The sequence below is a fragment of the Equus caballus genome, chromosome 1, assembly GCF_041296265.1.
Source record: "Equus caballus isolate H_3958 breed thoroughbred chromosome 1, TB-T2T, whole genome shotgun sequence".
NCBI classification, from domain to species: Eukaryota; Metazoa; Chordata; class Mammalia; order Perissodactyla; family Equidae; genus Equus; species Equus caballus.
Window position 1 is genome coordinate 148318936 of NC_091684.1, and position 23317 is coordinate 148342252.

The 23317-nt window shown below is 36.9% G+C and overlaps 1 protein-coding gene across 7 annotated transcripts in view; it reads left to right on the forward strand.

The window, feature by feature from the left end:
- Positions 1 to 23317, forward strand: part of NEDD4 (NEDD4 E3 ubiquitin protein ligase) — a 143053-nt gene that overhangs the window by 100579 nt on the left and 19157 nt on the right. For all 7 annotated transcript variants that reach the window (XM_070236209.1, XM_023616898.2, XM_001500766.6 and 4 more), the window contains 9 exons: positions 3289 to 3339; positions 4782 to 4843; positions 7511 to 7613; positions 12610 to 12776; positions 14670 to 14787; positions 14879 to 15046; positions 18230 to 18295; positions 20780 to 20899; positions 22505 to 22708. In XM_070236209.1, coding sequence (XP_070092310.1) covers positions 3289 to 3339; positions 4782 to 4843; positions 7511 to 7613; positions 12610 to 12776; positions 14670 to 14787; positions 14879 to 15046; positions 18230 to 18295; positions 20780 to 20899; positions 22505 to 22708 — 1059 coding nt within the window. The remainder of the gene's footprint in view (positions 1 to 3288; positions 3340 to 4781; positions 4844 to 7510; positions 7614 to 12609; positions 12777 to 14669; positions 14788 to 14878; positions 15047 to 18229; positions 18296 to 20779; positions 20900 to 22504; positions 22709 to 23317) is intronic.

Below are 23317 nucleotides of genomic sequence, written 5' to 3' on the forward strand. Positions count from 1 at the left end.
CTATATTTTGTTGTATTTTACTTCCTTACTTATAGCTTCTTAAAGATCATATTTATTGAGTATAACATATACTTGTGATAAAAACAAGAATAAGGAAACATACCATAGCACAGCCTTGACGGTATAATTAAAAGCTAACTTGTCCGTTTCAAAAATTATCACCAGCTTATGTAAACTAAGCTAATTTTCTCGGTTTCAGTCTCCAGCCATGCTCTTTTTATTATATGTACCTGTTTGAAATGTCCACAGACTGGTCCAGGGGGAAGGGAGTAAGGATTTTGTTATAGAATCCAGCATTTCAAATGTAACAGTAGCTGACATTTGTTGAATGTTCACTGGATGCTGGGTATTATGCAAAGCACTTCATGTATATTTTCTCATTTAATTCTCACAAAACCTTATTCTTCTTCTTCTAGAAACATCTCTCTTCCAGCTATCCATCTTCCTGCTCCAGTATGCACTCATTGTTCTGTAGGTCTTACACTACTGTTATTCTGAGAGTTCCCTTCCCCATCATTCTGGGAATCCTCTTGGCTTCTCTCCTGTCTTGAATCCCCTGCATCTTTTCTTACCATGGTGTACTCCCTAATTTTGGTGACGTATGTCCTCCATTATCCTCCTAAGAACACTAATATCTGAAAATGTCCTTATTCTGCCTTCGTTATTGAGAAACATAGTTTGGCTGGGTATAGAATTCTATGTAGGAAATATTTTCCTCACACAATTTTGGAGGCATTATTCTCTTGTCTTTCCGTTTTGTGTATCCTCTGTTTCGTCTGTCTCAAAGCTTTTAGAATTTATCTCTGGTGCACTGAAATGTCACAATGAGGTACCATGCCATGACTTTTTTCTTCATGCCTAATACGTGTAGAGGGGCCTTTCACTCTCAGAATTCATGTCCTTTAGTTCAAGGAAGGCTTTTCAAAATGCTTCTTTGATAATTTCCCCCATTTTCCTTTTTCTTTCTGGAATGCCTGTTGTTTAGATGTTGACTTTTAAAATTTATCCTGTAATTTCCTTATTTGGGGAATCCTATAGTCTTTTGTTTTTTAGTTCTACTTTCTGAGAAATTTCTTTTACTCTATCTTCCAACTCTATCTTCAACTTTTTATTTTAGTTATATTTTTAATTTCTGAAAGCTCTTCCTTATTCTCTAATTGCTTCTTTTTCTTTTTCTTTTTTTCTTTTTGGCATGGAAGGACCTGCCCTGAGCTAACACCTGTCGCTAATCTGCCTGGTTTTTTTTTTCTCCTCAAAGCCCCAGTCCATGGTTGTATATCCTAGTTGTAAGTCCTTCTAGTTCTTCTATGTGAGCCACCACCACAGCACAGCAACTGACAGACAGGTGGTGTGGTTCCACAACTGGGAAGTGAACACAGGCCACTGAAGTGGTGAGAGCACTGGACTTTAACCACTAGACCATCACTGCTGGCTCTCTAATTACTTCATTTTTATAGTCTCCTATTTTGTTTGACAGATGTGTCATCTCTTATCTCTAAGAATATTAATTATAGTTTTTCTGAAGTATTTCTCCTGCAGTCTGACTTGATTCTTATTTATTTGACTCCCTTCTTTCTGTCTGTTCTTGGTCTAGGTCTCTGTTGTTCATGTTACAGATTTTCCTCAAATATTTAGTGGTCCTTAACTGTCCATAATGTATAAGATTCCAGTGTTTATTGCCTCCTGATGTGATGTGCTGAGAAGAGCACCAACATCATTTTTATAGAATTCTTGCAAAAGAAATGCATAACCTAAATTCAACCATGAAGAAACATTAGACAGACCCAAATTGAGGGGTATTCCATAACTAGCCAGTATTCTTCAAAAATGTCAAGATTGTGAAAGACAGACTGAGGTACTTTCCAGATTCAAATAAACTAAGGAGCCATGACAACTAAATACAGCATGTGATCCTGAATTGGGCCCTGAACCAAAATTAGTGGGACAATTAGCAAAATCTGAGTAAGGTCTATAGGTTAGTTAATAGTGTTCCTGATTTTGATCATTGTGCTATGGTTATGTGAGATGTTAACGTTTGGGGAAGGTGGCTGCTTTTTCTTCAAATACTTTTCTGCCTTATATTCATTCATTCCCTCTCTCTCCCACCCTCCCTCCCTCCTCTCTTTCTGGGACTCCAGTTACACATATATTAGACTGGTTGATGTTTTTCCACAAGTCCTCTTTATTTTTCATATTAGATAAATTCTATTGATATATCTTCAAGTTCACAGAATTTTTCTCCAGTCATCTTCAATCATATGTTAAGCCCATCCACTGATCCTTAACTCAGATATTACATTTTTCAGTTCTAAAATACACATTTGATTCATTTTCAAAGTTTGCATTTTGCTGCTGAGATTCACCATACATTCAATTATTATGACCTTATTTTTCTTTTAAGACCTTAAACATCTTTATAATAGCTGCTTTAATTTCCCTGTCTGCTAATTCCAAGATCTAGCTCATCTTGTGGTCAGTTTCTATTAATTACATTTCCTTTGATAACTGGGTCATATTTCTTCGCATGTTTAGTAGTTTTTTATTGTATATGGAACAAATATGTATTGTACTTGCTGGAGACAATGAATTTTATCTTTCCCTGAAAAGTATTGATTTTTGTTCTAGGAAGTTGTTAATTTAGCTGAACTCCAAGATGCTGTTTCCCCTTAGGTGAATGTCAACTGAAATCTGTGCTCCGTCCTTTCGCCTTCTACCTGTTGCCTTTCACATATGCGCTTCAGGGATCAGCTAGGAAGTTGGGTAGAGTTTATATATAGATTTGGAGGGACTCTTGTGGCTTCTTCCTTTCAGGGATTGTCCCCCTCACTTTCCAGTTATGCTGTTAACCTCAGACTAGGTCTTTTGACTCCTCAAACGAGTAAGATTTCGTATTTCCACTTAAGTTCTATTCACTCCACTGTATGAACTGTGGAGTACTACCAGGTGAAAAGCCATATAAATATGAACCCTACCCAGTACACTTTCTTCTTTCAAAGATTGACTCCCCTCCAGTTTCTGCTCGCTTTTGGTCACTTTATGGTGCTTTCAAATGGTTGTTTTTATATTTTTTTCAGAGTTCATAGTTATTGTCTGCAAAAGGATCAATCTAATACACTCTATTCTGCCATTACTAGAAGTTGTACCATATTACCTTTTATTTCCCATTGATATTGCATAGGATTAAACAAAAAAAAGTCTACATTTTTTATGAATTATGGCAGTAGCTCATCAAAATCTTCTAAAAGGATTGAGCATATTACTAATCCTTTTTTCCTCTTTCTCTTGTAGACAAGAGATGATTTCCTAGGCCAAGTGGACGTTCCTCTTTACCCATTACCGGTTGGTATAGATGTCCATGATTTTCATTTTGTATTTATTCTTTTTAATTTAATAAATACTTACAAATCTACAACATAGCTAATGTAAATATCTTATTTATAAAATATATACTGCTATTATTTTTTGAGCGTATTTTTTTCTGAAAACTCATCTCAGTTTTCCGTTTTAGTTTTGCCTTCAAGATTTCCTTACATGAACCCCAGTAAGAAAGAGAGCCACTGAAGTTTGTTGACATCATGAAAGCAGTGTTTGAGGAAGATCAGTTTGGAGTTATTCTACTGAATAACTAGAATGGAGAGAGCCTAGGCTTACCAAAGGAAACTAGTGTGGTTTATAACAAGATAGGCGTGAAGCTGAATCTGGACCAAGCATATAGCAATGGAGGAAAACAGATTCAGGAAACACTTCATAATAAAACATTATTGGACCAAGTTTCTGGTATGGAGGTTAAAAAAATAAGCAAAAAATAAAGATAATACAGGCTGAACTTGGGAGATAAGGGTGGCGTCTCAAGTAGAAAAGTTAGGAGAGAAAGCCGTTTTGTTTTGAAATATGATAACGTTGTTTTTTTGCCGTATTGAATTTCAATAGAAAAGAGGAAAAATGAAAGCTTTAAGTGGGCAGCTGACGGAGATTTGAAAATAGATTGTGTAGGGAATAGGGAGCAGAAGGATTGAGAGTTATCTCTGTGAGGTAACAGCAGAATCTCTGAGGATGATGGGCTGTCCAAATAAGAGAGATGAGAGCACTGAAGCCAAACACTGAACCTTAGTCAACGTGAGTCTGTCAGAGGAGAAAGAGAAGACGGACAAGGAGAGACAGGAAAAGGACCAAGTAAAATAATGTCATGAGAATTTAAGAAATGAGTTTTAAGACTGAATGGATAGTTAATGCAAAATGCAACAGAGAAGTAAAGGATAATAAAACCAAAGTTCTGTTGAACTTGGTAAGAAAGAGAAATAGTACTTCTTTATCAGTCTTTTGAGATATTTATTGGTTCTATACAGTCGTTAGAGATCACAAGCTTTTAATAATGTATTTAATCCAATCTGACTTTCCAGGCTGTTTACTTTGTTCTCCTAGAATTGTCTCTATGCTCTAACCGAGGCAACTTGCTGACATCCTACATATTCCATATTCCTTTGGGGTGCCAACATACTGACCACTCTCTGCTGTTTTTCCACTTCCTGCCCTCCTTGTGGCTCCACAGCGCACCTCTTGAGCTAGTCTTAGACTGAGCTGTGATGCAGGCTGTAATTCTCATGGTGCGAGAAAGTGAAAGCACGGTCAAGTTACCAGCTGTAATCGTTTAATAAGCTAAAGCTACTTTTTTCTCACTTCTTGTTTCAATTATGCCTTAGGTCGTAGCTCATGAATATTCTTGAGAAGTACATATTTTTGGTGTTATAGATATTTCTTGAAAACCCACTGTTTTATTCTAGACAGAAAACCCAAGAATGGAGAGACCATACACATTTAAGGATTTTGTTCTTCACCCAAGAAGGTCAGTAAATATAAAATAATAACATATTAATTTTTTTATTTCTTCATTATGCCTTATAGTAGCCTCTTTGGAATTTCAAGGTTTAAATCTTTGTAAATAAGCTACTTCTAAATATTATTTATATTACTTAGATAATATTACATATATAATATTATATTATTTTTAATAGCTTTATTGTTATGTCTGATAAAAATAATATATGCACAGTACAAAAAAATTCTAGAAATACAGAACAGTGATCATACCCCTTTGGGAAAGATTTGTCCACCTAATATTTACAGACTAGAAGGCTGAAATTTGTCATTATTTTGTATTTATTTTATATCTAAAGTATATGTAATATTGTCATAGTATGCTGTAAAAAATCACAAACATCAATTCATCTAAAACTAATATCCAACTTGACATACACAAAGCCACTTTCAGAAAAACCTAACTACATTTTGTCTACTTTAATAAAAAAAGGTATTTCAGAAAACTCAAATATTTAAAGAAAATAACATGAGCAAAGACTCGAATTTAAAACCCAAAGAGCATGTTCATAATTCCATTTCCTAAAATGAATTACTTGATTTTTGTCAAAATTTTTTAAGTTTAAGCTGCAAATAAAACTCCCTTTGATCTTCTGTACCACATAGTCAAGTAAAATCTGTTCAAACGTGTATGGATTTACTGTCAAAAAGATCAAAGTTAAGCAGAGGAAGGACATCTGTGAAAACAACAGTATTTCTCTTGTTTTTAAAACTAGAAAATGTATTTGAAAAATATACTGTGAGAACTCAGTAAAATTTTACATTAAAAACTTTTTAGGGGCCAGCCCTGTTGCCTAGTTATTAAATTCAATGCACTCCACGTTAGTGGCCCAGGTTTGGTTCTCCAGGTGCAGACCTACCCCACTCATCAGCAGTCATGCTGTGGCAGTGTCCCACACACAAAATAGAGGAAAACTGGCACAGATGCTAACTCAGGGCAAATCTTCCTCAAGGAAAAAGAGGAAGATTGGCAACAGATGTTAGCTCAGGGCCTCAGCAAAAAAAAAAAAGAAAAGAAATTTTTAATTATCCTGTGATGTAAATATTAAAATAAAAGGGACAGTGCTCTCTGATTATGTTAATATTTTCTATAAGAGAAGTTGCATATTTAATTTCTGTAGAAGTCTTGGAATATGAATCTCTTTTCTTCCTTTAATTTTAGACTGATTGTGACGTCTGCATACCAAGAATAACTAAATAAATATTTCTTCTCTTATTTGATTGCCGTAATAGCCTGCTCTTCAATTTGTCAAATGCTTTCTAAAATATCTTTCTCTTTAGAAAATATAACAATTTATGTATTCTTTCTGCACTGGATATTACTGCAAGTGCAAAAGAAACTTTATTCAAAGAGAAAATGTACTACATTCGTAGATCTGTTTGAGGCCCATTGAGTCCAAGCCCACGGACTTCTTATCTAGTTGGAAAGACATAAAACACATCATTGTAAAGAAACTCTTCTATAAAACATTATCTGAGCAAGTTTTCTATATCCATCTTTTATAGCAACAAGTCAGAGTGTTCCCACCCCCTTAAACATGGAGACATGAGCCATGTTAGTGACCTTGGAAATAAGCATCGGGGATTTTGTTGACCACTCGAGAAGGGTACACCTTCCAAACCCATAAGCACAGAATGGAGAACAACTAAAAAGATTAAGGGAGACAAGGGTAGGGAGTATCTCTTGAAGACAGAATGAAAGCGTAATTGGTTACATAGTGATGTCTGTAAAATCACCAAAAAAAAATCTATATAGAAAGCTAGGGCAAGCAAGGATTTCCTAAGTGAATAGGACACTCCAGTTGGTATGGGCGATAGACAGTGTTAAGTCTTAAGTTAGAAGCTTAAGAAAGACAGGTTTTTAAAAACATTTAAATATTAATACAGTGGGCAGCAACCGTTAGCTTTGACAACTCATTATTCAAAGAGGTGATCCAATATGAAAACAGATTAGGTAAGTTAGTGTATGACAGATACAAACAGCTGTGAAAGAAAGATAGTAGGTTTCAGACAGTTGTCAGGTCTTGCTCCCCACTTTTCTCTCATCCTAGACAAGATGGCTAGATGAGTATCCCTGAAGCACATCTCTGAGGATGCCTTTCCCTATCCCCCAAATTCCATGGCTTCACAGCATAAGCAAAATAAAATCTAAAGTTGTCTCTCTTCTCATGGACCTCATTATCTGGACCACCCCACTTCCTTCATGTGTCCTGTCATCCAGCCGAACTACTGCTGTTTCCTTAACTGCAGCCCAGGTTTCCCTTCTGTGTCCTTGTTCCTGCTCTTCTCTCCACTCATGTGCCTTTCCCTCCACTGCCACAGCTCAAAATCTTCCCCAGTCTTCTAGCCCCAACTTGTAGCAACTCAAATGCCAGCTTCTCTTTCAAGTTCTCAAATCATTCACTTAAACTTCCTTAGTATCTTATCTATCTCATAACAGGTTATGTGTGTTCTAACAATTTATTTATGTATGTTCCTTTTTCTCTGCCATCTACTCCTTTTCCTAGATAACTTCTGTACCGAAACTCATCTTTGAGTCTCCTCTAGTAGCTAGTGGGTGTTCAATAAACTCTTATTTAAATGAATGCTTTTCTTCCTACTGTTAAAGTTGTGAATAATTTTTTCTTTTCTACAGTCATAAATCGAGAGTTAAAGGTTATCTGAGATTAAAAATGACTTATTTACCTAAAACCAACGGCTCAGAAGAAGATAACGCAGAACAGGCCGAGGAATTAGAGGTGAGATTTTATAAATATTTGGTTAAACTAAAAAGACAATATCTGATTTCTTATTTTCCTATACTCTCAAGAGAAAATAACTTTATTCAATGAAATTAATGTGTGCAATAAAAATTGTTTACCTGGACATTTGTTTATTTCACCCAAGCATTCATTAACCATTTTTTTCCTCTAAGGATATTTCTTTAGAATGAATGGCCATTATTGAGGCTTTCTTAGGGAATAGAGAATACAATGTTCACAAATGAAAGCATTTACTGTATAAGTCATTAACTGTTCCTAGTTTTTTAAAGTTTTCTAAAACTATGTTATCTTCCCATTTATTAAATTTAGTATTCGTAAGTTAAATATGTGGAAATTTGAGGAGACTCTACTAATTAGGTACTCTTTTATAAAATGTAATTCCTGTTACTTTAATTTTCCTGGTTGTGGGGGTTGCTCATAAGAAAGGAAGGGAACGAGAGAAAGAGAGAGGGGGAGAGAATTCAAGTGATCTGATAGAAAGCCACGTTTATTTGGAGCAGATAGAATTTAAGAGTCTTCATGGATAACAGGCTAAGAGGAAGTCCCAGTCCAGGGTTGGGGCAGAGCCACGCCTCTGGGTTGAGTGAAGAAGAGGCAGAGAGTGTGTATTTGGAAGGGAAGTGGACGGGGATCTAGAGATTGGAATCCTAGTCGCAAGCTCTGCAACTAGCCAGCCGAATGACTGTGTGAGTTCACTGAAGTTCAGCCACTTTGAAGTTCTCTGAACCTCAGGTTCTTCATTTGCAGAGTGACAGGATTGTACCAGATGGGCTGTAGGGTTTCTGCTAGCAGAAGAATTCATGATTTGAAAAGGAGACAAAAACACCTGCCCCTTGAGGTTCCCAGTGAAGGAACATTATCATCAAAAGATTGCATCTTACTCTGCAATATTTACTGAAAGCACACAGTGTATTGGCAGCGGTTTGCTTTGAAGGGTTTAGTTTGTGTGCATTCCTCAACAGTCATGCCTGTTTGACTGAGGGTCTGCTTATGTCTCCAGAAGAACTGTAAAGCTGAGGGACCTCCCCAAGGGCTGGGCTCTAACTCACACACTCACATGCCTTGAGAAAGAAAGCTTGCGAACCAGCAGTGCATTTGCAGCAAAGCTCGCTGGGAATTTTGTATATGTACTAATGAGATTTTACTTTGTGGGGGAATCTATAACAATAAAAGGACAGAACTTTTATCCTTTAAATCATAGAATATAGTCAGCCCTCTGTTTGGCCATCAAAGAACTTGGTATCCTCTTTTAAGTCTATATTCCCTTATTTGATTACTTTTTTCGTTTTTAGTTTTTCTCTGATATATGTTAAAATAATGATTTTTTAAAGTTTGTGGATATTTATCGGGTAGAAGTTGCTCTACCTGGCATTTTGGTGCCCAGGGTATCCTGCATAATGGAATTCTGTTTGAAATGAAGGATGTCTGCTGTGAAGAAAGAAAATTCTTTATTTAGTAACTTAAAAAAAATTTAACAGCATTTCATTATTTGGTAACCTGCTCCAAGTTTTGCCCACATACACGTATCACAGGTAGCTTATTCACAGTTCAGTTTCTGTGGGTAGAGCTGCTTCGTTTCGTTTTGTGGTCTCATGTCTCAATGTTTGAATTCCCTCAGAATACACCTTATAATTTCAGCAGATGTAAGCGTGTAGGAGTTTATTTATGAAAGGCCCTAGGAATTCAAACACATGAATCTGTGCTTATTTATCTTCTGTGTAGCTAATGACCAGAGAAGTCTTGCCTTTGACACCGAGTTTGTGACTGAATACATAGAATTCTGCTATTTAAAGAAAACAATTGTAATTTTCAAAGGAGGCTCACTCTCAGGCCGTTTGTATTCCTTAGTATGATAAAATGTGACTGTGCTAGATAATTATGTAACATTTGTTTTTTGTACCCTTTGCAACTTTAGATTTAGTTGTATGTATTTTACAAGATGAACATATAATATAACATTTGTTGTAGCTCTGAATGCTTTCTTTCTGACCCACTTTGACTCTGTTAAATTGTGAGCAATTGCATGTTAGCTTCGAGGTTAGTAATTAAGTAACATTCATTGGTTCTTAAAAAATGATTTTGTGAAGAATATTAGCTGATACATGTTTAATAGAGAGACATTCCATACAAAAAATGAAAACTCAGTCTTTCTAAACAATGTTCAAATGTACAAGCGTACATTTTCTCAACCTTGAAACAGGATTTTTTTTTTTTAAAGATTTTTTATTTTTTCCTTTTTCTCCCCAAAGCCCCCCGGTACATAGTTGTATATTCCTCGCTGTGGGTCCTTCTAGTTGTGGCATGTGGGACGCTGCCTCAGCGTGGTCCGACGAGCAGTGTCATGTCCGCGCCCAGGATTCGAACCAACGAAACACTGGGCTGCCTGCAGCGGAGCGCGCGAACCTAACCGCTCGGCCAAGGGGCCAGCCCCGAAACAGGATTTTTTAAAAGGCCCTTAATTAAATTAATTCTTATACCCTCCTTCTGAAGATTACTTGAATAACATAAATTCAATAAGTAGGTATTTAAAAGAGAAATTTTTAAGAGGATTTTAAAGAAATATTCTTCTGGTACCATTTTCCCAGCTCCGAATATTTTTACAATCCTTTACAGCAGTCGTTAGAACTCTTTTATTAATAACTTTCATTAATCTGCAGAATAATTAATGACTATATTTTTTAAAGTTTAATCTTTTTTTCCCAAGAGAATGAAATATAAAAATTCAACTCACATGCTTTTGAAATTGAGACCAGAGAAATAAAACCCAATTTAATAGATACAAGACTAATTTTTAAGTGTGTGATCCCATATTAAAATCATTTAAAGGAATAGAAAAGGAATAGATGGAGAGAAAAGAAGAGGATAGAGGGAAGAAAGAAAATGGAGTTGAGCAATAAAAAGAAAGAAACAAAATTAAAGAGATGACAGTTCCCATAGAAGAGTAAAAAGGAAAAAATAAAGAAGACTAAGAAAGAAAAAGTCAGTTTTACTTCCCATCCAGATCCCTTTTCCTGGAATAGTTCTTTCCATCTTCCTCTCTCCCTACCCCTCACCTTCTGCTCTGCCTCAGTCCATGACCCTCTCACAGAGCCAGCCAGAAGTGATTCTCCTGGCTGCAGAAACCCCTAGCCTTCTCTCCGTATTGCCAGAAAACATTCCTTTCCTTCCCAGCTCTTCTCCCTGGCTCTTCATTTTCAGATCCAGCCTTCCAACATAGAAGAATTCCCTTTCATCTTCTAAGCCGTCAACTGGCTGGCACACAACAGCCCTTCAGTGCCAGATCCCCAGTGCCTAGAAAAAAAAAGATTTTGTATATATCAAGGAAATTATTTTTTGCCTATCATTATAGTACCAAATATGTTGCCCAGTTTGTCATTTGTTTTTTGTTCTTTATTTTATTTTTTTTTTCACTTTGATTTAGTAGTTTTTGCCATTTACAGATTTGGAGGGTTTTGATCAGATTTATCAATCTCTTTTATGCCTTTTTGGTTTGATGGCGTATTAAATGGCTTTTCCACTCTTAGAATACATTTTTAAAATCTCCCAACGTTTGTTCTAATACATTTTGGTTTTATTTTTTAACTCTTAAATATTTTTCAATCTGCAACATCCTGGTATAAGGTTTGAGGTAGCAATCCAAATTAAATTTTTTCCTTTTTTAAGTAATTTGCCTATTCTCTCACAAATTTGAAATGTTTTTATCATATACTAAATTCCTATAAAGTTGAGTCTCTTTCTGGGCTTTCTCATCCATTCTCTTGAGCTGTCTGTCTATGCATGCACCAGCGCTACACAACTTTAATTATTGTGGTTTATAATATGTTTTATCTGCTAGGGTTAATCTTCCCTCATTCTTTTTTAGAATGAGGCTGGTTATTCTTGCTTGTTTGTGTTTCTTTTTGAACTTGAGAATTGCCTTGTCTCATTATTTTAAAAAATCCATAATGTAGTTTTATCAGAATCTTGGTAAGTTTATAGATTAAATTGGGGAGAATTGACACGTTTGTGGGATTGAGTCTTCCTAGCCGACATCATATGATGTCTTTTCATTCATTCAGGACTTCTTTTTTGTTCCTTTAGGAGAATTTTTAAGTTTTCTTCACTAGTTTTTTATGCTTTATTTAGTAGAAACTTTAACCTATTGCCTTTTCTGTCATGAGGTTTCCTGTATAAAAGCATGTCATTAAGTCTCTCTACCTTTTTCAATTAATTCCTTACTCTAACTACCCCAGCTAAGGCCTGATGGATATTTGCCCCTTGCTAGTCTCAGAGGAAATTTCCAGTGCCTTCTTGGCATTTAAACAAAACAAAACAAAACTTTCTTTCTTTGGCTGTTTTATGACTTGACCAAAATGCCTTTCCATGGTCCAGAGGAGAAAGAGAAAAGTCAGACCAGAGGATCATAATGACTTTTCAATCTCTAGAGAGTTCACTGTAGCAATTATTTCTAAATCTTTTGCTTTTCCCTGTCATGCTTCTACATGTTTGACCTTCATCTGTTGACTTTTTTTCAGGTCTCAGATAGTTATTGATTTCCACTATAATGAGGTGCTTTCTCTGTGGGAGAGACAATGCCCAATATGACATGATCCCTGCCCTTCATTCATTTGCTTATAATTTAGAGAATAGCCTAAGGTTACACTGATTTAGGCTATGGTTCTCAATTTCTCAGTGCTTTCCATTGTTTGTTTATTTAAAAGTTTTTTCTGTCCTTTTTTTAATTAGGTATGTTTTAAAATGAAAAATTTTATAACTATTTCAAGAAAAATATAAATGTTATCATTTTGCAAAAAAAGTCTTACTATCATAAAATATTCATATGATGGTCTTAAAAGTTGATAATGTGCTAATTCTGTCTTTGCATAATTTCTGGAACTGAATAAGCTAAATCTCCTTTTAAATTTTCTCTAGCATAATTTATAAGGTGCAAAAAATCAAGTATAAACTTAATTGTTACCATTCTGTTTTTTAGCCTGGCTGGGTTGTTTTGGACCAACCGGATGCTGCTTGCCATTTGCAGCAGCAACAAGAACCTTCTCCTCTACCTCCAGGATGGGAAGAGAGGCAGGATGTTCTTGGAAGGACCTACTATGTAAACCATGAATCTAGAAGAACACAGTGGAAAAGACCAACCCCTCAGTATGTGATGATGGCTTTCACATTTGTAATCTGAATACATTCGACCACTAATTTTCATTTGGAAGTCATGTCTCAGATAGATTCATAATAGTATAGGGATCCATAAACTATAAGAATACCAGGATTTTTATGGCCTAGAGCTTTAAAAATGCTGTCTTCCCTGTTTCTTTTTAAAAATGATTTGATAATATTCAAAATTATGTATTACAAATATCACCCTTCTAATTGCTTCTTTATTTTAATACATTGTCAGTTGTTTATGTTTTTAATTATTATGTCACCACAAAGAGTACATTTTTCAGATTGGTTTAGAAAATCTTGGAGACTTTTTGTAGTTTGTTACGAAAATATAATAAAATGTTAATTTCCACAGTACACTATTTTTTAAATATAAATTATGTTTAAATATAAAGGACTCAATAACAAAGGTCTTTTGTTAAACACCCATTTGCCAATCTGGTCAATGTATACATGATTTCCCATGTACACATATCAAGGACAGAATGACCTTCAGGGTATTCTAATTTACGTCTCCTCAGTGACATTTTTCTTTTATTATCATCTGACTGTTTGTAAATATACATTTACAGATTCTCCCATTATTCATTCTTATTGTCAACTGTCCGTCCACTTTTCCTTCCTTATAGCCTTATGAAGTCTTTCTTTAGTTTTCTGCTTTTTGACATAGACTTAAAATTTTGCTTATTTGTGCTTTAACCTTTTGAGTTTTGGCTTTGGTATTTTGTGTCTGGTATAGTTAAGCACTTTCATAGATATTTTCTATTCTCAGATCCTTCCAAAGCAAATCAGTGATCCAGGTTCTTCATGGCACAGAAGCATTTATCTCTGTGGGATGACATATAGATTGCAAAACTGTACACTGTAATATTCTACAAAATTATCCTATTGCATATCTCAGTATTATGGCAAGCCTGACTTGAGCAGAATCACATTTCTTTCACTATGATTTATATTGTTTTCAGCTAGCCAAAATCAAGTATTTAGTGGGGGAAAAAATCTCAAGCATTCCATTAGGACCATCTGTGAAAATTATGTTTTCTCCAGCAACAGTAAGAGCTGCTCTTCTGACTGTCCTGGGCTTATATAGCATTAAATAAATTAACAATAATTTTTTTATTAAATATTTGTACAGAATTCTTGATGTGATGGTCTAGTTATATTAAATGCAAATACTTAAAATAATATAACTAATAAATGACTGGGGTAAGGGTATTCAGTCTGATTTACTATACCTCTCCTAAACTCAGAGGTGCCTTTACTATTGTCCTTTTTTCAGACCAGGCCCATTACTATAAATGCTCAAAAACAGATACTATTTAATCCATAATCTATTAAGTTTTTAATTATGGTGTCCTTACACTATTTTTCACTCTGCCCTCTGCTTTCATGAATGGAGAACTTTACTCTTGGCTTAAGATCAGTTCTGGAAAATGTTACGGACTGATTCATGAAGATGTGTATGTAGCTCTTAAAGCTTCTCTTTTATGAACTTTCTAGAGCTACTTTATGTTTTACTCTTGTCATAACAGGGCAAAATAATAATACAATGAAATTGTTTATGAAACTCAGATATTCCTCCATTCAACAGATATTTTTGAGTGCCCATACGTGTCAAGCATTATCCTAGGCACAGTGATGAACTAAAGTACCAGAGTCAGACATGTTACCCATTCTCACAAAAACTGTGACTCTGTAAGGTACTCTGAAGGTGCCAGTATGCCCACGACTTAATCTACGCATGTTGAAATAGCCTTTGGCCAAAAACAATACATTCTGATCTAGTATGGGTATTTCTTTAAAGGATCACAGAATCTTTGAGTATCCTTTTAACTGTCTACAAGCATGGTTGATGGGTTTGATACTTCAATACAGGGACAACCTAACGGATGCCGAGAACGGGAACATTCAACTGCAAGCGCAACGTGCATTTACCACCCGGCGGCAGATATCCGAGGAAACAGAAAACGTTGACAACCGAGAGTCTTCAGAGGTAGAAATAATTTTCTAGTTCTCATTGATAGACACATGTTATAGCAATAGATTAAAGGATGTGTGGCTTAAGCTTGTTCTGTTCGTTTTAGAGCTGGGAAATTATAAGGGAAGATGAAGCCGCCATGTATAGCAATCAGGCCTTCCCATCACTTCCACCGTCAAGTAACTTGGATGCTCAGACTCATCTTGCAGAAGATTTGAATGCCAGACTCACTACTTGTGGAAATTCAGCCACCAGCCAGCCAGTATCCAGCTCAGTAAGATGCTCTTAGATTTTGTTGTAGCTTGAGGATTTTATGTTCTGTATGTTATTCCATTCAATAACTAACTTTTTCATAAAATCTTGTCTTAAATGGCATGTAATAAGGTGTTAGGGACTTTAGGACTTTATAGCATGTTCATTTATCGAATATTCCCACTAATAGTATGGAGCAGAGTTGTGGATAACCCAAACGGTCATAGAGTCTAATGTCCATTATGTGAATGCTCTCTAGCTAAAGACCACCAGGAACACACCTGTAGTTGAACAAGTTGGGTTTATTACTTGTTTCAGCAGGGGAGAACACGCACCGTGTCTTGGTAAGAATATGTTAGGAAAGACTTAAAGGATTTGGGCTCATGTTAGGTGATTTTGAGGAGCATTTAAGGAATCAACACTTTGCTCTGCATTGGTTGCTGTCTGGAAGCAGGGTAATTCTGTGATTGGGTATCTCAAATCTTATCTGTAGTGAGGCTAAAGCTGTAATTAGTAAAAAAAAAAAAAAAAAAAGGAAAGAAAAAGAAAAAAAAAGAGCAGCAGTCACATTGGCCAGGATGGGGAGATGTTTGGTATTTCGTGGCTTGGACAACGTTCATGTTTTGTCTGTGTTCGGGCATGATCACAGCGTGGTCTTGATTTGTCTTGATCCTGCCTATGAGGGCCAGGCAAAGGTCGTGGATGTCAGGAGCTGCCCTTCACCTTCTTAGTTATAACATACATGTCACTAATACCCATGTATGAATGAGAGCTGATGTACTTTGACTAAACAAGGAACTAGATGACATTCTCACCCCAGCAACCGCTATAAAAATTGCTGTCCATGAGGTCCAGAAGCAGGTATTCCAAAATACACTGCCCTGATGAGATCTTTGTGGCTAGCTCTCTAATCTGTGTCAAGAGAGATCTTTCAGTGGAAGACAGATTATTCTCTGAGGATGCTACGGTCATTTCCAGTTGGAATTCCTCTGCTTTTCGTTTAGTTAGTAAGTATTTATTGAGGGCTGACTATACGCAAGGCACTGTATGCTAGTTAAAGTATCATTAGAATACAGTCCTGTCCATTTGTTGAAGTATTGCCTATGGCTGCTTTCACACCACATCAAGAGAGCTGAGTAGCTGTAACAGAGACTGTAAGGTTCACAAAAAATATTTACTGTCTGGACCTTAACAGAAAAACTTTATGAGTTCTGTTCCATCACCTTCTTCGAGAAGCTCCCATGTAAACAGCTCTATGCGAATACCTGTGTGGATGTCCAAGAGCATATCTGCCTGCCTGCTGCCTTTCCCTCCTTTCTTCCATCTGTCTATTCTGTCTCCCATGCATTTCATTTTATGTTTTTGTCAGGGGAGTGGGAAGGTCAGTCAAAGACTTATAGGATAAGCTATATTGATTTGCTGATAAGTTGCAAAAGATTCTATTTTCTTTCCTCCTATTTTTTTTAATTATAAAAGTAATACATGGCATCCATACAATGAAATACTATGCAGCCGTCAAAAATAATGAAGTGGCTTTGAATGTATAAGTTGTATGGAACAATCCCTAAGAGATATTGGTCAGTGAAAAACAGCAAGGTACGGAACAGTGTGTTTGATTTACTGACATTTATTTAAATTATTTTAGTGATCAAGAATAAATATGGACATGATATTTTTTGAAAGCTAAACAGGAAACTGGTAATATTGCTTGAAGAGAGAAACAGAGTGTGCATGACATATATCTTTTGTACCTTTTGAATTTTATACTATTTGCATCCGTTACCTATTGAAAACACTTAATTTATTATTTTTAAAGTATTGTGTGGTCATGGTTAAAAATTGAAACAGTATTGAGGTGTATAATATAAAAATTAAATCTTCCATCTTACCTCTAACATATACCTTGAATATATGCTCCCTTACTCACTGTTAATGGTTTGGCATATATTGTCATAAATATTGTCTATGTATTCATAAACATGCATGCACACATATATTTGTATATAATTTTTTAACCTGAGATCATCTTATACACACTTTTTGGTAACTTACTTTCTTCACTTTCTCTGTCCCAGACATTGGACCATTTCAGTGAATATAGATATACTCCTTTTAAAACCAACAAAAAAAATCATCAAACTCTGGCATATTCCATTGTGCGAGTAACCTTTGAGATATTTCACCAGTCTCCTATTGATGGACTTTGGATTGTTTACAGTTCTTTGTTGTTAGAAACAATACTGCAATAGATATTCTCACAATTTATATGTCTACTATAAATTTTGATGTCATTAAATAACAAGACTAAGATATTTCAGGTGTATGACAACAGCATTCATATAAAAGCGCAAGGAAAGAAAGATCATGGGATTTCCGGGAAACAAGTAACCTGCAATGTCCAGAGGGTGGGTTGTGAGGCGAGAAGTGGCTGGAGCTGTCAGGAAAAGCCAGGTCATGAGGTTCCCTAAGTGTTGCGTTCTGTGCTTTAGATTTTATCTTAGTGACTGTAAGAAGTCACTGAAGGGCCTTGAGCTAGAGAGTATGTCACGAGATCTGCACTATAGACCACTCTTTCGGCTGCTACACATAATATGAAGAGTACATTGAAGGAAATAAGACTCAAAGCAGGGCAATCTATTAGGATTTTCTACAGTAATAATCAAGGTGACAAATGATGAAAATTTGGAGTTTAAAAAAATGACCTAAAGTCCAGGGGGAATGTATTTGAGAGCTAGTCATAAATAGAATGAATAGAATCTGGTGACTGACCTGGCTGTAAGGGACGGGAGGGGAAGAAGCCAGGTGACTGACTGATATCTGACTTAGGCAGCTGCTGGACTCAAGAACTGCCCACTGACATGAAGAATACCCAAGAAGGAACAGGTTTGAGAGGGTATGGACAGGGAAAAACCAAATCCAGTTTTGGTCACACTGAAGGGGTGTCTGTTAGACATTCAAGAGGAAGTATCCAGGTTGCAGTGTAGGACTAGGGCACGGGGAGAAGTGTGAGCTGGAAGTTGGAAGTCACCAGCATGTGGTGGTGTTGAGAGAGGCTCAGTGCCTTCGCATACAGTGTCCACGGTCACTTCCTAGTGGGCGTTCTTTGTACGCTCCATCATATCCACCCTGCTACCTTATCTGCCCTTCAAAGACCTTTACATCCAAGACCTAAAGTTGTCATTGTTCTTTTTTTTTTCCCCATAAGAATCATTCCAGCAGAAGAGGCAGCTTACAAGCCTATACTTTTGAGGAACAGCCTACACTTCCTGTGGTGAGTTTTCTCCTCTCCCCTCAGTCATCAGTAAAAATATAAAACGCAGCACCTTTTGTTTCATGGAGCGCCGAGTATGAGCTTTTGACTGCCAACAGGGAACTGATCCAGCACAGAATCTAGGCTGTGGTGGATGAAGTTCAGGGGAGGAGAAATGGGGAAGGTAGGACCTTTAAGGACAAAAACAGGAGAACTGTCGCTCCCATAGTAAGAAAGCCAAGTCTGGGGGTGCTGGGGACTGTGGGTGATACCCGGCCTTGTCGGTTGATGCACTGTGCTGGCTGGAGGTGGTCTGCTGCAGGCTGCACACAATTCGGAGTTATGGTGTCTAGCGCCAGTGCTCTGTACATGAGCCATGGCACCTGGCAGCCGTTTCTGCCCCGTACGTGAGGTGTCACATCAGGGTTCAGTCACTCAGTCAGGTGCGCACTGGTGTCCTGGCTCAGTGGCCAGGTTGGAGTTTATCAGTCCCCTTTCCCTCTCTTCCCTTCAGTCTCGCGTCCACCAGTCTGCCGAGGCTTCTGCTGCCTCCTTAGTGGCATCCCAGCCACAGCCTTGACTGGAGTCTAGACCCTGACACTTCGTGCCTGCACTGCTCACTCCCTTCTGGTCTCCCAGCCTCCATCCTTCCCAGCTCAACTCTCATTGAGTGTCTCCCTCCCCACGTGGCCCCCACTTGTTTTTTAACCAAATGAAAGCTCCCAGGCTCCCAGCCCCTTCAGCCTACCCTCTCCTCTCCACCCTCAGAAACCTGCTGCCTTCCTTCCCATCTGTGCTCTTTCTTCCACACAGACTCTCCCCGTGTCCTAACTCTCTCCCTCTTCTGGGTCTACGCACATTCCATTTCCCCACTTGGAATGGCCTCCTCACTTTTTTTCACCAAGCATTTGTAGTTTTGACTGGCAGCCTGTATATTAATTTTGAAAAGTAGGGATTGGTTTTGCTTTTATGGAAGTTCCAGCAGAGGAAGGCTGAGGCTCAAAATTCCTTGACCGAAGAATAGCGCATCCATCTACAAAGGTGGCCCTGAGCTAAGAGAAGGGCATAGATGCTGTTCTGGGGAAGGATGGGGCACTCACCTGTGCAACTGGCCCCACCAGTATTGACCGTCAACAAGAGGGTAGATGCCACTGAAAGACTGCCCTCACCAGCCTTACTCTCACTTCTTGTCCTTTGTCCGGCCTCCTCCCTTTGACTGGATCCTGCTTACCATGATCTGTGGTCCTTCTCCCACTGCACCTTATAATGTGCTCCATAGAGTGAAACTGTTCAATTTCTGATTGACAGGCATTCATCCAAGAAACAAGCTTAAGTGCGCCAGAGGAAAAGCTATCTCTGTGTCTTTTCTTCTCAATATATTGATTAGGGTGTTTTTACAGCTTTCTTGAGGTATAATTTACATACCATAAAATCCACCCATTTTTAATTGCACATAAAAATGAGTTTTAGTAAATGTATACTGTTGTGCAAACTTTACCACAATCGTGTTTAAGAACCCTTCCGTCACCCCAGAAGTTCTTTCAATCCCAATACCTACTCTCAACCCCAGGTAACCACTCATCTGCTTTCTGTTGCTACAGCTTTGTCTTTTCTAGAAATTTCATTGTAAGTGGAATCATACCATACGTAGTCTTATGTGTCTGGCCTTTTGGGATTTACCCACGTTGTTCGCTGTCTCAGTAGTTCACAATATTCCATTGTGTAGATGTATCTGCTACATTTCATTTCTCTACTCACCAGCTGTTGGACATTTGTAAAGCTGGGCAACTTTGAATTCCATTATTTTGTAGTCTAACAGTTCATCATAACTGTCAGCAATGTTCACCCACCTCCTGTGTATCAGGAGCGGTGTACCTAGTGAACAGACTAGCGGTGATGGGTTTTATGTGTAAGGCACGTTAGGGAGCCGGGCTAAGCCATGGCGAGTCTAATCTGTTTCAAAAGACAAAAGGAAGACCAGACTTGGACTATTTTAAGTAAACCTGGAAATAATCAAACCTCTTTGGTCGTTAGTAATAAACTATAATAAGCAGCACTTTCCCAGCCCTTACAGAAAGAAGGCAGGGGTAACTTTTGACTCAGCACCTGTGAGTGATAATTACTGTAGTTAAACTGCCTGGGTTCAAGTCTTAGCTCTATACTAGCAATGTATCCATTAGGAAATTACTTCAATTTTCTAAGCTTCCTACTTACTTCTTAAGTAAAATGCCAATAACAGCAATGATCTCATTAAGATTTGTATGGGGTTAAATGACAGGATCCATGTAAAGCACTTAGCATATGGTTGTTATCACTCTCATGATTATTGTCTGTTCTGCTGGGTTTATTTTAAGTGAAATGCTGTACACTTTATTTTGTACGCTTTAAAATATGATTTAAAATATGGTTCATTTTAAAGAGAGCTAGCAGTGGAGAAGGGATGTAGACCTTTTAAAAAGATTCTTTCTTATTAATATTTAATTCTCCTCTTATTAATCTCTTTAGCTTTTGCCTACTTCATCTGGATTACCACCAGGTTGGGAAGAAAAACAAGATGAAAGAGGAAGATCATATTATGTAGATCACAACTCCAGAACTACTACCTGGACGAAGCCCACAGTACAGGTGCCCTGCAATCTGTCCATCAATTTGTTTTCTTACAGAATTTAAACCATCATATTCCTATGGAAGCTGTTATATCACTTTGTAGTATATACTGGATGCTTCTAGCATCTTCTAATTATTTTCTGACATTTGTGCTAAGTGTCTTCCATTTCCTGTGCATCTCTAATATGCATGAATTACCACTTGTTATTGTGTAAAACAAGTCCAATTGGGAATAAGAGGAAAAGTAAGTGATCTGGTCCATTGGGTAATTTTGTAATTTGAATGGTTAAGATCATTATTTTGCTAAAAAATAATCTTAGGGGGCTGGCCCCGTGGCCGAGTGGTTAAGTTCGCGCGCTCCGCTGCAGGCGGCCCAGTGTTTCGTTGGTTCGAGTCCTGGGCGCGGACATGGCACTGCTCATCAGACCACGCTGAGGCAGCGTCCCACATGCCACAACTAGAAGAACCCACACTGAAGAATACACAACTATGTACTGCGGGGCTTTGGGGAGAAAAAGGAAAAAAATAAAATCTTTAAAAAAAAAAAAAAAAATAAAAAAAAAAAAATAAATAAATAAAAAAAAGTAAAACAAAAATATTTATAAAAAAAAAAAAAAAAAAAAAAAAAAAAAATAATCTTAGTGATTGGTCTCTGTTAAAGAAATTTGTAACAATGACCCTTTGTTCTTAACAACAGTGAGTGCCTTTTGTAATATTTCCTTGTAAGTGTTTTGGGAAAATATTTATTTTATCTTATCACCGTTTTTCTTATTGAGAAATTTTTTAACGCTGAAAAGTGCAGAGAATAATATACCAAATACACATTTTTTTAACACCCAGAATTTACTACCATTAACAAATTACCATATTTGTTTCTAGACATTTTATTTAAAAAAAAAAACTTACAGATAAAACTAAATTCCTTTTAACCAAGCACTTTGGTCCCAGTCCCGAGAGGGAACCGCCATCTTTGATTCATTGAATATTCTTCCAGCCTATTTTATATACTTACGTAGACAGCTAAACAGTGCAAACTATTGTTTATATCAGTGTGTTTCAGATTCTGCATAGATGTTTTGTTGTATAAGTCTAAGTCTTTTTTTGCTCAACATTGTTTTAAAACCCTATCTGTGTTGTTTTATATATAGATCCCAGTGTATTTCTTTTAACTGCTGCCTAATATTTCACCATGTGAATATATTACATTTCAATTACCTGTTTCTATAGTGAATATTTGCCACTCACTTTGTCCAGGTTCTGAACCCACTTCTGTGTATGGGGAATTCCCCAACTCTCTGAGTCTTTTGGACGAGCAAAGTCCTCCTCCACTGGGTTCTATGGCTTTCCTTGCCTCTAAGGCACAGGCCCGCCCATCCAGCTTTCTCAGTCACATGCACCCACCACAACTTTGTTACCCAGCATCTTATCACTCGAGAATTAGCTGAGAAATTATAAATAATTGTAAAAACAAAGTTTGACAAAACACTCTACTAGAAAAATGAGCCTCCCATGCTTAGGCCGATTTATAAGAAGTATGTATTCTGTTTGCAGGTTACCTTTTTAACCACAGCTATTTGTGTGTTCTCTATAAAGCATGACAACATGGTTTAATTAATATCCTAGGCCACAGTGGAGACCAGTCAGATGCCATCGAGCCAGAGTTCTCCTGCATGCACTCAACCACATGTCCCCACGAGTGATTCAGCACAGCAGGTGACCCAGCCATCTGAGATGGAGCAAGGATTCCTTCCCAAAGGCTGGGAAGTCCGGCATGCCCCAAACGGGAGGCCTTTCTTCATAGACCACAACACCAAAACCACCACCTGGGTAACTCTGACTCTTCAGTTTTATAGCGATAGCAATAATAATCCCTTACGTATAGTTCTTTATAGTCTTTAAGTGTCTATTAGTATAACTTATGTTTCCTAGTTTTACTTAAAGATATGTTGAATTCTTAATAGTATCATTTCTATTCAAAATATGTTTATGCCTATTTTTAATATTTTGGGGGATTGTCCTGGAGATATCGACATTTACTTCCTATTTCAAGTTTTTAGCTCATTAGCCATAAGTGCTTAGGAAGAAATTTAGTAATAATCCTTTACCTTTATAGGAGGCTTTATAGTTCTAAAGCACTTTTGAATCCATATTTCATTACCCAAAAAACCTTGTAAGGCTAGGAGAATAGGGATTTTTATTTTAAGATCAGAGTTAAAGTTGTTTAGCAGTTGGTTCACCACTAATAGAAAAATTACTGGAAGTCATCAGCAGATGAATATATTTCAATTAATTTACTTAAAAGATCAGTGTACCTAAGTAATACTAAAATAGTTTAATAAGTTATTTAATAAAATAATATTAAAATGATATATATAAATAATCCAAATAAATTGAATTTTGTTCTCTTCTTCAACAATTTGAATTGACTTTAATAAC